The sequence below is a fragment of the Pseudoliparis swirei genome, chromosome 7, assembly GCF_029220125.1.
Source record: "Pseudoliparis swirei isolate HS2019 ecotype Mariana Trench chromosome 7, NWPU_hadal_v1, whole genome shotgun sequence".
Classification (NCBI taxonomy): Eukaryota; Metazoa; Chordata; class Actinopteri; order Perciformes; family Liparidae; genus Pseudoliparis; species Pseudoliparis swirei.
The window spans coordinates 20529287-20543687 of record NC_079394.1 but is presented as its reverse complement, the minus strand read 5'-3'; the positions used below and the strand labels follow the sequence as shown (position 1 = coordinate 20543687).

The 14401-nt window shown below is 41.2% G+C and overlaps 1 protein-coding gene across 1 annotated transcript in view; it reads right to left on the bottom strand.

Annotated features, from left to right (window-relative positions):
• ntrk2a (neurotrophic tyrosine kinase, receptor, type 2a) overlaps window positions 1-14401 on the bottom strand; it is a 78480-nt gene that overhangs the window by 58201 nt on the left and 5878 nt on the right. The window contains exons 4-13 of the mRNA XM_056418847.1: window positions 13918-13986; window positions 12607-12755; window positions 4456-4589; window positions 3416-3548; window positions 3135-3206; window positions 2747-2988; window positions 1884-1902; window positions 1322-1333; window positions 442-479; window positions 107-206 (exon numbers count right to left, since the gene is read on the bottom strand). Of these exons, the coding sequence (XP_056274822.1) occupies window positions 107-206; window positions 442-479; window positions 1322-1333; window positions 1884-1902; window positions 2747-2988; window positions 3135-3206; window positions 3416-3548; window positions 4456-4589; window positions 12607-12755; window positions 13918-13986 (968 nt within the window). The remainder of the gene's footprint in view (window positions 1-106; window positions 207-441; window positions 480-1321; window positions 1334-1883; window positions 1903-2746; window positions 2989-3134; window positions 3207-3415; window positions 3549-4455; window positions 4590-12606; window positions 12756-13917; window positions 13987-14401) is intronic.

Genomic DNA, 14401 nt, shown 5'->3' with positions numbered 1-14401 from the left:
AACAATAAATCGCCATCATCTTTTGGGGGGGGATTCATTCAGTGTATTCATTTAGTCACCCCAAAAGTTGGAAACCACCAATGTAGATACGGGTCAGGAGTCTTACCTTTGATGCCAAACTTTGAGTTCCCACCGAACTTCAGAATAACCAACATGATAAGGAAGCCGGTGAAGGCGACAGCAGCAATGCCCACCACCACGTACACCTGCGACGTTGGAAAACAGACTTATACATCTTGTTTTAAGTACTGCTGTATCTTTGTATCGTGCTGGATTCATTCAATTACTTCAAACATGGAAAAAAATGAAAAAGATTCAGCTGCAGTGTTTCTCGACAGGTCACGCAAATATACAGAAGAAAACAAGCCCAAACAGTCAACAGCTGACTGAGGCAATCAGCAAAGGAATAGAGACAGAATACAACAGTAATACGTGACTTACAGCGACTCTGTCTTCAGGGGGTTCTACAGGCGGGCCCTCTGTTGAGCGAGAGAGAGAGAGAGAGAGAGAGTTTGCTGCTGGAGTGAAGGACCTAGTATACTTTCTTGATTCCCTATGATTGGTTGGTCATCTTCTTCTGTTCACATTGAACAGCTCGTTCAGCGGGTGAATTTAGCTCAAGGTGGTTAGTAGCCTACGTTGCACTTTGTTTCTGGGTGAGAGGCCTTCCTGAACGCTACGTTAGCAGCTCAGTCCATCTCTTTCAGCTCCCTCAGCCTTAATATCTGAGGTACATTTGCCAAACACTTCGGTTGGCCCTCATCCTCAAAGGCTCTTCTCTTGTAACATTGAAAGTAAGACCCAATGTTTAAACATACGAAGAATTAAGCGTTAATCTAAAGTCTTGTAAGGTCAGCTGTTAATCAGGGTTTCCTTATACGTATTAGGACTAACTAGCTCTGCACTGCAATTCAAGAACGATGCTGTTTCTTTATTTACATGTTTTCTACGTCGACGTATTGCCTGAGAGGGACAGCTTTAGCCTCAGGGTTTTAGCCTGAGATAATGTATTATTTATGTATTTTAATGTACAACCTTTTATGGTGTTCTCATTTAAGTCACCTGGAAGCATGAAAGAAAAACAGCTGGAGACAAAGTTTTCAACCCATTTAAGGAGCGAACTAACGTTGGATTAATTGCAGCACATGAGTCGTCATTTCAGCAGGCGAAATCCACTTTCTATCGGCTGGAAATGAGAAGCAACAACAATACGTGCTGTGCGAGAACGGAAAGCTTGGTAGGCGTATAAATGATAACTTAAGGGGGCGGGGCTTAGCAATGTTTGTAACTGGGAGTGAGCAAATACAAGGCGTGGCAGTACCTGTGGTTAGATCTGCAGGAGGGGGGCAGTGTTGGAGAAGCAGCAAGAGAGAAAAGAGACAATGGAGACAAATTAGTTCCCAAACAAATCAATATAATGAAAGTGTAAATTATTTGACATGCATTCCACAAATATTGTTGTAAGTCATGCCTGTTCTCTGAGCTTGTTTAAAAAAACATATTCATCACCCAAACACAATACACAAACAAAACAGACAACATATATTTAACATGCACAACATCGGAAGAAATCATAATAACATTGGGGACACAGTGTGGGAAAAAGACAAACAACAACCCTAATCCCTAGCTGCAAGGATGTGTAGGTATGTAACGCACCCTCAGCAACTTGAAAGAAAAAAGAGAAAGAGAAAGATTTCTAAAATGTAATTTGAGTCAATTGATTGAGGATGAAAATTATGAGATGTTAGACAGAAATATGTATTGACATGAGAACAGTGACACTATGAACACACAATAAATATTAACTGGATGTGTTGGATTTCACACTTTTAACATATTTAATGAAAACATTGGAAGCAATGGATATTTATTTCACTCACCATAGTAGTAAGGCTCCTTCTCCGTTCCTGCACATGAGGACAACAACACACAGGTTTCATTTGAAAATGCACTTTGAGCAAATGCTTCTTGGACAGTACTGTAGACTTGATTAAAGTAAAATGTTAGATTATGACATGTTAGTCTTTTGCCTGAGGGGGGGAGAAAGGTTTTCAGCGCTTCATTGCAATGTGCAGACACTTTACCTGTGTTCATACTAATATTCTTCACACAACAGCTACAATTATTTCATGCCAAGGAATATTGTGAATGTCACATGTCTCTTTTTATCATCATCTTGGTACTCTGTAAATATACCACATTTATTCGTTATAAAAGCTCCATCTTTAAAGGTGGTGACTACCTAATTGCAGATACAAAACTGCCAGCATGGCTCCCTTTGTCTCAATGAAGCTGTGGGACAGCATCAGGGAGAGGAGGCTTCTTCAGACAATGGTCGAAAGCACTCCCTATTTACTGAGCAGAATTGTGTGACAGTGAGTCTGTAACAAATTCACAATCTTGGCATAAAGAATGAGGAACAAATCTGCAAAGTTTGAGATTGAGAAAAGCACAAAAGACCTGGAACAGTGACTGTAAAGTGATTACAGCCCGGCTTCAGTTTTCAGATTGTCCGTCCGTCACGACTTCTTGTAAGCGAGGGAATTTCTACAAATGTCCACTTTCACTTTCTCTTGAACTAATTAATGAACACATTTTAGTGGTCAAAGGTTCATGTCACCTGACGAAACCCATTTTTGCCATAACTCAAGAATTCATATAGTAATAATAATGACACTTATTGCATCATTGTTTCAGTTCTGTCTGTTTTGAAGAAAGTGAATGATGATTTTCTAAAAACAACATTGCGCTCCTCACCATCCCAGGGCTTGCGCATGAAGTGAGCCTCCACCTCCCTTTCATCTGACCCAAATTTGTTTTTGGCCGAGAGCTTGTAGCGCCCATTGTTGAGGTGTGTGGGGCTGTCCAGCTGCAGGCAGCCGTGGTACTCCCTCTCTGTGATGTCATGAATCATGGTCATGATGAAGACCCCCTCTGTCACCGCTTTATCGTCCAGAAACCACTGTAGCTGCGGCTCTGGGTTTCCTAGAAAGGTAATGAAGACTCTGTGATTTTCATTGTTCAGATTCTTACATGATACGCCTCGTTGCTGTGATTCCTATGCACTGTGACACTATTCAAGATGTAGAGTTATGTCATGCTTCAGCACATGATGTGGACGTCTGTCTTACCCGCCACGCTGAAGGGGATGCACCAGTGATGATCAGGGATGGCATCGCTCAGTTTAAGGATTTTGGGAGGGACTGAGTGAAGTAGAGAGAATAAGTGTTGGAGAGCAACAGTGCCAGATAGAAACAGTTCATAAGATAAGAGCAAAGAGCAATTCAGAGGTAAAACTAGCGAAGCATGCAAAACACAGTTGTCCTCCTGAACATTTAATTATCTGTTTTAGAGACTGCACTGATGAACGATCTGCATTGAATTACGACTGCTTGCCACGGGGCAAACGTACAAAGTATATCCAGCAGCAGTGAGGACTCTTTCTCTCCAACGATGTTTTCAGCTGTGCAGCTGATCTTGCTGTTGTGGTCCAGCGATGACAGGTTGGACAGTCGTAGCACCGAAATCTGGCCTGATGTCTCGATCTGAGTGGGTAAACACATCCATATGTTAGCACAGACATATGATTTTTTTTTTTTAACTCATTGTCACATAACTTTTGATAATAGGAATATTGTATTTGTCATGGATGAATGTTGAAACTGCCATGACAAATAGTCCCTCGTGGTTTGGTCGGATTTGGCCTTTAAATGTAAGCAGATAGTATACAAGTTAAATATGTTTGTGATCTGGGATGAAGCATTGAGTTCAGCTTATCCAACCAGTGAAATCACATTCATGGCACTTTATATATAAGGCAGGACTTCACATTAAGGCTGGTCCAGAAGTGGATAGGTTGTAGATCTTGTAAATGCACTTGCCCCAGTGTACAAGTTGAAAGTCATGAACAGAAGAGAAATGCAATGTGTCTGCAGGTTATGTGGCTCTCATTGCTTGGCGAAATAGTTAAATGAATACATTCTGGCACGGTGAACTTGCTGGTGTTCTGACAACTGAGCTGAGCTCAGGTATCAAATGTCGGTGGTATCAGTGAGGTATCTAGGACTGCAAATTATGTTTATTTTCATGATGGAGTTCTTTTGGTATCTTTTACATCGGAAATAAATAGGAGGAGTATAATTTTCCGAAGCCCAAGATGACCTTTTTCAACACTATAAGAACCCTATGTTTATCGTTTACTATCATGTGTGACAAAGAAATGCCGAAACTCCTCCCATCTCAGAAGCATGAACAAACCTTTGACATGTATGTTTAATAAATGAATGCAATAAATCTTATTAATAATTAATAAAAAAGGTCTGTCAACCAATAAATCGACAAATTGTTTAATCGACAAATTGTTTCATCTCTCAAAGTATTAATACGTAAGGTAAGTAATGTGATACGACATGCATAATCCAAACATTTATAATGTTGTGTTTGTGACCTGACCTCATAGTTGGAGACCAGCGCCATGTTCCATATCAGCTCAGGTGAGGGCACCCCGGAGGTCGTACAGGACAGATCCACGTGCTTCCCCTCCATAAGTGTCACTTTGGATGGGTTCAACGTTGCCATGGGAACCTCTACATACAACCAGGGGGAGGGAGGGAGGAGAGGCAGAAGAGGAGGGTGCCAAGGTAGAGAGAAAAGCGAGGAAGCAAACTTAGGATTCATGGCCAACTCTTGTATTTTCAGTTGAAACACAAGGCACGTAACCACCTCGACAATAAGAGTGGAAGAGCGGCCTCACACAAACCCACTACCACAGGCCCCCAATTCAATCTCCTTCTTTCCATCTCTCTCACGCTTTCATTTAAACACGCTTACCCCAATCAAACAGTCAGACAAAGAGACAGAGTTCAAACAGAGTGATGGTTTCACTGATTTCTAGTGCATGTCTTCAGCGGCCCAAGTACTCAATTGATTGGACACAGTCTGAAGCCTCAAAGACACTGGTGCTGACCAGGAGGTGACCTGGCTATGACCAATCAGACTCAATCAGGGTCCTGCCACCCTCATCCGCTGTCCAATAGCATCCCTGATGAAGAAAGGAGAGAAGATAACGAAACAAAGACAACAGAAGACGAGAGAGCAGACGAGACACAAGAGAAGAGAAGAAGACACGGGACAATGAGCAAAAAGAAGAGAAGAGACGAGAACCAAGAAAAGCAGAGGAAACAAGACGAGACACAAGACAAGAAGAGATTAGAAAACAAGAACACAAAGAGGAAAATAAAAGAGAATGCAAAATGGCAAACGAGAGGAGTGAAGAACAATAGAAGACAGAAAGGGAGAAGAGACAAGAACAACGAGAAGAAAAAGAGAAAGGTCAAGAGACAAGACTAGAACCAAGAGGAGAGGCGAAAGAGAAAAGGAGAACCAAAAGAAGAGAGGAAGAAATGGGTGTCGACATCTACTGCAGATATAACTGGACAGATTCCTTATCGAACCCGTCTTCTCCTCCCATCCTCCTCTTCTGTCCGTCGGCAGAATGCTTATCACCAGGGCAACCCACTTATCACGACAGCAACCCACTCAATCACGGTGAGACGCACTAAAAAACAGTGATTTCAGTGGTGGCCGGCCAGCTGCCATATCAGGATCACATCTTAACCGGCTCTCGCTAAATCAGCTTTCTCCTGCCTCTACAGCCATCTGCAGGTCACACACACACACACACACACACACACAGAGCTACAGCCCACAGCGACGGGAAGAAAACGTCTGTTTTGAATGTTATGACCTGTCAGTGCGTAGAAAATTGTTTCCATGTGAGATTATTTTCGCGTGTAGCTTTGGTAGTCAAACCAGCCGGGACATCCTGTGTGATTGTACTCCTCCAGGATGTGTTCAGAATCAACAAGTGGGACGGAGGAGCGATTCACCGTAATTAGCAGGGCAGACCAGCCTGTGTCTGTGACACCGCGAGAGCCATTACGTGGAAAGATTTCTGTATTATGTGCTTCAGCCGTTGGCTACAACCAGCCAATTGTAAACATATGGAAAATACTGGCAGTCAAATGTCTGCAGAGGGTGAGCCAACTAATGCAAAACATCCAAGACAAACGAGAGGAGGCTGTAAAATCAAGAAAATCATTTTCATTTAGTCTTTTGACAAAACGATCCCAACTCGAGGCCTACTTTCGAGCGTTCGTCGTGGTCATTGAGTTGGATTTGTTGACATGCACGCTCGGTAGCTTGAATGACACTTTAAATAAATATAAAAATCTTGGCTTTGAATTGTTTTGCCAGACTACCACTTTCATACTTAAGAATGAGTTATTCTGCTCGGGAAGCAAATCACTGGCACGTATTTTGGGAGTGATAAAATCTTTCTGGGCAGAGTTTCATCAAACATTAAAAAGCATAATTAACATTGACCTGCCCCTGCAACGTTCTACATTATTCTTAGAAACATTTTATTTCCAAACGGGGTGTCCAGATGAATACCTGTTTGGCATTTTAATACCAGGCTGTAAAAAAGTGCTCACAAAGCGCTGGTTGCTTCCTGGGCCCCACGATACCGAAGAGGATAGATATCGTAAACGACATCTATGCTATGGAAACGACCACGTTTTCCCTTCGCCTTAAGAGAAACGTGTTTATTCAACTCTGGGACGAGTGGGTGAAATACCTAAAACCCTTACAAACAAATGTTGTTGAATAATGAATGAATGACCTTGTAACGTTGAGCCAACCTTCTTGACCTCAATCACGTTCAAGTCTTTTTTTTGTTTATGCATACAATCTCCCAAATGCAAAGTTACCACTTTTTGAAAAACTGTGTATGCTATATACGCTGGTTGGAATGTATACTTTGTAACCTAAGCTAATGTCCCAAAATATATGTATATATATATATATTAATGACTGTAAAAAAGAATGAAGAAAAAGGCTTTTTCAAACCTTATTGGTTCACATGCCCGGTCATATTGTGTAACTATTTAACAATATATGCAAAATCTATTTCTTCATATTTTATATCAAAACCCAATCATCTTTTCTACCTGTTGAACAACATATGTGTTCTTACATAAGCGCGGACAATGGTTGAAATCACAACAGCTTCTGATTTTTTATATTTGCTCGGTAATATAGACGTGCATCACCAGGAGAAATAGAGAAAGCTGAGAAGGGAAAATGTCTGAGCAAAGCACGAGGCCACCACCAGCTTCAATGCTTGTCGGCATACTCTGGATAATCCAAGTGTCTGCACTCTACTGGAGGGTAAATCATCCAGTCCTGTTTGGAAACATCTGTATGCATTAATGTTTCGTAACTCACTTATGCAGATTTCTTTCTTTAATCTGCCACCTGTCTTTACTTAAAGTAAACTCTAAGTAACAACTTGGATTTTAACTCGAGTATTGAATTTACAGACACGTGGCTCTGTACTCCAGGCTCAGATGGTGGCGTGACCGTTGGTAAGTCATGAAAACAAAAGGTATCTCACTCACATTTTCATTTATTCATTCAGTCAAAGTTAGCATATCTATCTGTCTCCATGTTGTTTTTTTCCCCATGATATGACATGAGCGCTGAGTTTATGCCAGTCCTTGGCACTCCTTGAATTCAGAGTGCTTCCATTCACGGGCAAGATTTGCTATGAATGGGCCGTGAATTACAAGCACAGCATCGGCGACATGCCCCGGTGATGTGCAGCTGAATAGCTGCTCACAGACCATATTTAAAAGCAAAACATCCGCTCTGGATTGAAAACCTCTGCACAATACACCCCGCTATACTCGAGCGCCATTGTTAGAAGTGTCATTGTTGTCAGCTCTTGTTATGGGCCACAATAGGTGCATCCACATCGCTGTTCAGAGAAGGGCTCACATCTATAATGTGCGGCCACTGCTTTTCCACCACAGAGATGTGGAGATTTCTGACAAGAGGCAGGAGGAGGCCAGATAGCGAGAGAGAGAGAGAGAGCGATCTCTCGCCCGGGTCACACCGCCTGCCTGAGCTTGACGTCTACCTCGCCGAACTGCTGCGCTCTTTATAATGGTCATCAATAACGATCTCATATTTATTTTAATTTATAATCAGTTGAGACAGTAAAAGTTGAGAAGCGTGTGCTGAATTTCATTATTTATTGTGCACGCATTTTTTTTCCTATCACAAAGAAACAAATGGGCGAAACGCTGACTCTCTGGATGAGCGTCTGTATTTCTCGTGGTGTGGTTGGTGCTCGGTGTAGACTCACAATGCCTTAAGAGAGACATTCACTGAGGAATTTCGGTTCATAGACGGCAGAGAAATAGGAAGGAGTTGTCTTGACTCTGTCCTTTACTGTGGCCAATTCCATCATTATTTTAATTCTCACTTTCTCCCAATTATAGCACAACTTTTGTGGTTGGGTTGGGTGATGTTTAGGTTAGCAAAAAACATGTTTAAACTATAAGAAACATCATTAATGGTCAATAACAAAGTGAAACTTTGGTCTCCTACATGAAGGGAAAAGACGTCCATCCATCACAGCAACCTCGACACTCTTCCACTCCACCTCTAACGGACACACTGCTTCCTGCATTTGCATTGAGCGTAGATCATCCTAACCACTCTGTTCCCAGTGAATTCCCGTGCCTGCACGCCTGCTCAGTCGCCGCAGTTCACGCCACCTCATTGTTCTTTCTGCATTCCCTCCTGTTCTGCCATCTCAACAGTGTAAATAAACTCATTACCTTCACCCAACCTTGTTGCCCCCGTGTCTGTGCTTGGGTCTGGCCAAAACCAAACCCTCACACATAATGATACTGAGCTGGTTCACTAATGTATCATTCTTGTCATATGGAGGACCACTGATCCATCCATCCATCCATTATCAATACCGCTTCATCCTCATTAGGGTCGCGGGGTCGCTGGAGCCGATCCCAGCTGACATAGGCAGGGGACACCCTGGACAGGCCGCCAGTCCATCCAGGGCTCACATAGAGACATACAACCATTCACACCTATGGGCAATTTAGACATCAATTAACCTGACTGCATGTCTTTGGACTGTGGGAGGAAGCCAGAGAACCCGGAGGGAACCCACGCTGCCACGGGGAGAACATGCAAACTCCATACAGAAGGAAAGCCCCGACCGGGAATTGAACCCACGGCCCTCTTGCTGTGAGGCGACAGTTCTAGCCGTCACACCACCGTGCACTGATAAATTATTCAAATAAAACGGCACAGTATTCCATCTTTACACTACAACTTTTCCTCCCCATTTCAAAGTCTTTGTAATTACTTTCTTCCCTTTCCCACGGAGATGATTTACTCGTCCTGAATCCTCCTCTTTGCAAAACCCCTCTGCTGAATGACAGCAGCATGGCCTAAAATGGAGCAATAAACATAATGCCAAGAACTTTTAAAAGACCCCAGAAACCACCAGGACTGCCAGACATGAATACCATCTTCTTTGTGCCGTTTAACTTCTGTACTTTCTTATGCGTTTTTACAGCTTTTGTGTTATGTTGTTAAATTCCTTGTTATCTAACAAGTAAGTGAGTGGACTCCCGATAGGAAATTCACAAACGTGAAAGAATTTGCTGCCCACAGACACAGATGCCATTTGGCCTTTTTGGTCGGACTCTACTGGCATATTGCAGCTCGAGTCTGTGCCCTGCATTGTGTTTCACATATGAAACTGTAAGTGCACACCACACCAAGGGAAGGAGCAGAGAGATACAGAAAGTGTGACACAGAGACAGATGTGCAAGTATATGCTTGCACTGAACAGTATATCCATGCAGGAAGGAAGGATGAGAAAGGGAAATGAAACCTGATAGACATTTATTCCAGCCAAACAAATGGACAGAAAGACAGAGAGGGAGGCAGATGAAGACAGAGATATATGCTCTGGACGGCTCGTTTAAATTAATGCTTTTATATATTTTTAATATTTAACAAAAATCTGATTAGGCCACATCAACGTAAGGTGTAATGAGTATGAAATAGAAATAGCTTCAATTGTTTGACATTAACAAGAAAGAACCTGAACTGATCCTACAAGTTGATAACGAGATATTAAAGGGACTCAATCAAGAGTGGGAAGTTTAAAGTTGTTGCTTTTTTATTTATTGTTTATAATCATTGTATTAACAAAGAACTAAATGGGAGTGTTTTTAATACCTGCAGCTGTTTGAACCCCAAACCGTCCACCTACTTTAGCAGCAGTTGTTTAGTGAGGTTTAGTTTGGGTCAGCTGTGGGAACAAACGGTGTTTTCCAGCCTCTCCGAGTGGAGCTCCAGCAGTGAACAGTCCACAGAGGGAAACTGGCGGAGAGACAGATGCGGGTGGCCCGAGAGATCAGCGTCAGCCCGAGGGCATCGTTGGGCATTTCCTCTGCTTTGTGCCTTTCTCATACGTCACTCCGAAATGTTCAGGCAGACAGAGGGACAGACAGTCACACATGCAAGCAGCCAGAGAAGATGGGAAATTAGGAATAAAGGAGGATGAACGACGGCCTGGGAGAGGGGGAGGCAGAAGGTAGCGAGACGAAAACGACGCAGAGAGGAAAAAGCCAGCAGTTGGGACTTTTGGCCCTGGGGCATCATTTGACACCCATGCACCACCAGGTCCTCCTCCTCCTCATATGTCACACTGCCAGGGGGTCCCCTGCCCACCTCTCCAGGGGCCCTGCTGTAACTGTGCTAAGGCCAAAAATAACCTCTGCTAATGGAAGGAAGGCAGAGGGCACGGATCAATAGGAGTTATCAATGACATTGTTAGCTTCCTGCATGCTAACTTATTATTGTGTCCTGTACGTCTCGACTGCTCTGAGCTATTTCTGAACAGATGACAAAAATACTTTGAAATCCATGTGTTTTATTAAAGAGAACATTTGATTTTATTTGAACGGATGCCTATAAAGCTGTTCTGACTAATGTGTGTTTTATAAATTCAAATATTGTATGTTCTCACTTTACAGTAACATACGGGATCTGACTGAAGTTATTGTCCCGAATACTGAAACTATCTGTGTTTCATTGGCTTCCTTGAGTTCAGCTCAAGCTCTAAATTATTACCAAATGTCCCTTTGAGCCAGATTTGCACTCATAAAAACCTTTGTTTAGGACAGTCAAAAGGGTTAAAGTGTAATCTGATTCTGTTCATGAAAAGAGCTGAGTCTGAAAGATTCATGACAAATTAAGAGAGGAAGAAAAAAGCATCAATTAACTGCTTGACATTTATACATTCAAGCTTGATAAACACTCCCATAAGCAAGTACATAAAAGGATTGTGGTCTGTGAAAGCCTGTCTGGGAGTGACAGCAAGCGTGCTGGTTAACTTAACATTGTAAATAAAGGTATGCGCTGCTACTGGAAATAGAATTGTCTGGTTTGTAAACACAGTATTCCTTCAGGGAACACTAACTATTGTTTATTTGCAACTTAAACAAAGATGCAACATATTCTCATTAAGTATTCCGAATTGAATCTGTAGAAAATGTCTTTTATTGCTCATAAAAAACGTGATTATTGCTGTTGCAGTTGAGTATCGCGGCTTCCACTAAGTCCAGAAAGAACTCCTTCACTAATGACCAAAACATGATGATTCAGAAAAAAAAGGAAATTAATTCTCCAGCCGGTCAGTGCCATCGGACAAACTGCAGATGGTCTTTATAACACTTCATTTTATTCTCATACATACAGCGAAATTTCTCCACTCAGCATCTTCTAAAACTCACTTTTGTCGTCTTTATGTTGATTCACACGCTCCTCCATGATAAAACATTGTCTGGTATGACTCGTTACAGGGTAATTAGTCTATAAGATGACATAACCTCTCACACAGTGTGCACAAACACTCCTCTGCAGGTCACATATTGCACGACTCCAACTGTCGGCTAATCTATGCATCATATAATATAACGTCAGGCTGTTGAGTGTCGGTGGACTTTTAATGACACCCCGCAGAAACCTGCATGTTGAAGCCCTCTGCAAATTAGTGTGTGTGTGTGTGCGTGCGCGTGTGTGTGTGTGTGTGTGCAAGTGTTCATTTGGACATTTGTTTGCTTGTTCATGTGTAATGCATTGTAGCTTTTTGCACTGAACGGTGTCGAGAGAAATTACAATCTACAAGCCAAACTGAGTATTGCGTCAGTGAAATACAGTGTATGCAGCATCCTTGCTGTAGCCTGTTTAAATATACCAGCTGGGGCTGATTACTACACTGGCTTTAGTTAATGCATCGATTTTATCCAGCTATTATTATAAGTTTTAGAGTAACCAACTTGACGTTTTCCAGTTCGTCATTCCCACACAGCTGATGATAACCAACCAAACACTAGCTAGTTTTAAACAGTATATGTCCTAAATTGAAACACAAACACGTTGATGCAAAACTTATGAGAGAACTAATGTTCAAAATAAAGATTTGGGAAAAACCTACAATAGGAAACAATTAGGATTACTGTTTTCCCTTTCTGTGAAGGTCTTTTCCAGCCTGTTACTCTGTGTGTGTGTGTGTGTGTGTGTGTGTGTGTGTGTGTGTGTGTGTGTGTGTGTGTGTGTGTGTGTGTGTGTGTGTGTGTGTGTGTGTGTGTGTGTGTGTGTGTGTGTGTGTGTGTGTGTGTGTGTGTGGGTGTGGGTGTGGGTGTGTGTCCTCACCACAGTTAGGTAGTATCAGTCTGGACATCAGCTTGCGTCCTCCTCCCTCCTCGATGCAGCGTAGCTCCTGGGTGTCTGCTTCCTCTCCTAACCACAACTTGATCCACATGTTCTCACAAGAGCAGTGCAGAGGGTTCCCCGTCAGGATCCTTCACACACGCACACACACACACACACACACACACACAGTCAAGAACCTCAGAGAACTTACATTTGAAATGATAAAGTAAAAGCTTAATTGATTGTGACTTAAAGGATTTTTTACACGTATTTCATGTTTCTCAATATCTGCTATATTACAAGTAATATTGATTAGAAATTGGAGACCGGGTAATGTGTACGAGGAGCAAATTTGCTTATATTGATAGATGTCATAGCCAATCACACATTAACCACTCGATGGGGGTTAATTGCATCTTGCCAACTTCAGATAATCTCAGTCTTTACCCTGTTGCTATCGACATCAAAATACTGATGATAATAATAATGTTCTGTCTTCAGGATATCTCAAGATTGCAGCAGTATCACATCATATACAGGACTGTCTCAGAAAATTAGAATATTGTGATAAAGTTCTTTATTTTCTGTAATGCAATTTAAAAAACAAAAATGTCATGCATTCTGGATTCATTACAAATCAACTGAAATATTGCAAGCCTTTTATTCTTTTAATATTGCTGATTATGGCTTACAGCTTAAGAAAACTCAAATATCCTATCTCTAAATATTAGAATATCATGAAAAAGTATACTAGTAGGGTATTAAACAAATCACTTGAATCGTCTAATTAACTCGAAACACCTGGAAACACATTTTCAAATGTTTGATTTTGTTTTGCTGTTATAAATCTTTTTTTTTACTTGGTCTGAGGAAATATTCAAATTTTATGAGATAGGATTTTAGAGTTTTCTTAAGCTGTAAGCCATAATCAGCAATATTAAAAGAATAAAAGGCTTGCAATATTTCAGTTGATTTGTAATGAATCCAGAATGCATGACATTTTTGTTTTTTTAATTGCATTACAGAAAATAAAGAACTTTATCACAATATTCTAATTTTCTGAGACAGTCCTGTATATATATATATATATACAGGTATATATATACATCACAGATCTTATAGGGATATGTTTACATACTGTGATGATAAATGGTAGGTGAAGGGCACTCCGAGACAAATTTGTAATTTGTGAAATTGGGCTATACAAATAAACTGAATTGAATTGAATTGAAGGGCAGAGAGACAGACAGACAGACGGACAGACAGACAGACAGACAGACAGACAGATAGAGAAGGCTGAACTGAACTCACAGATAAGACATGTTGAGGTGTTTGAATATCCTCCAGGACAGCGATGACAGGTTGTTATCTTTCAGGTTCCTGGAAATGAAGTCGAACATCAGGAAGGAGATTGCGTTTGTAAAAGCAGATCAAAATATTAGATCGGTGTTACAGAAACTAACAAGTCATTTCACAAGCACCAACGATCCTGAATTATGTTTATAATTAAAATGAATTGGTGCATTTGAGCAATATAATGAGTTTCACACTTTAATCATGTTAATCAATTATAGATCCTGTTCAGACGGAACCTGAGCCTGTCACAGGTTGTTTATTTTTCTTTTGGTTAACTTTATTTTAATAATATCACAATTTCTGTACCTTTGGATTTAGCGTACATCTCCTGTAATTTAAACACTAAATAATCCGACAAATTAATACAGTTGAAACATACCTATACATTTTAAAAGATGAGGCATTTTTAACAGTTTTGTGCTCCACAAAGTGAAACAAC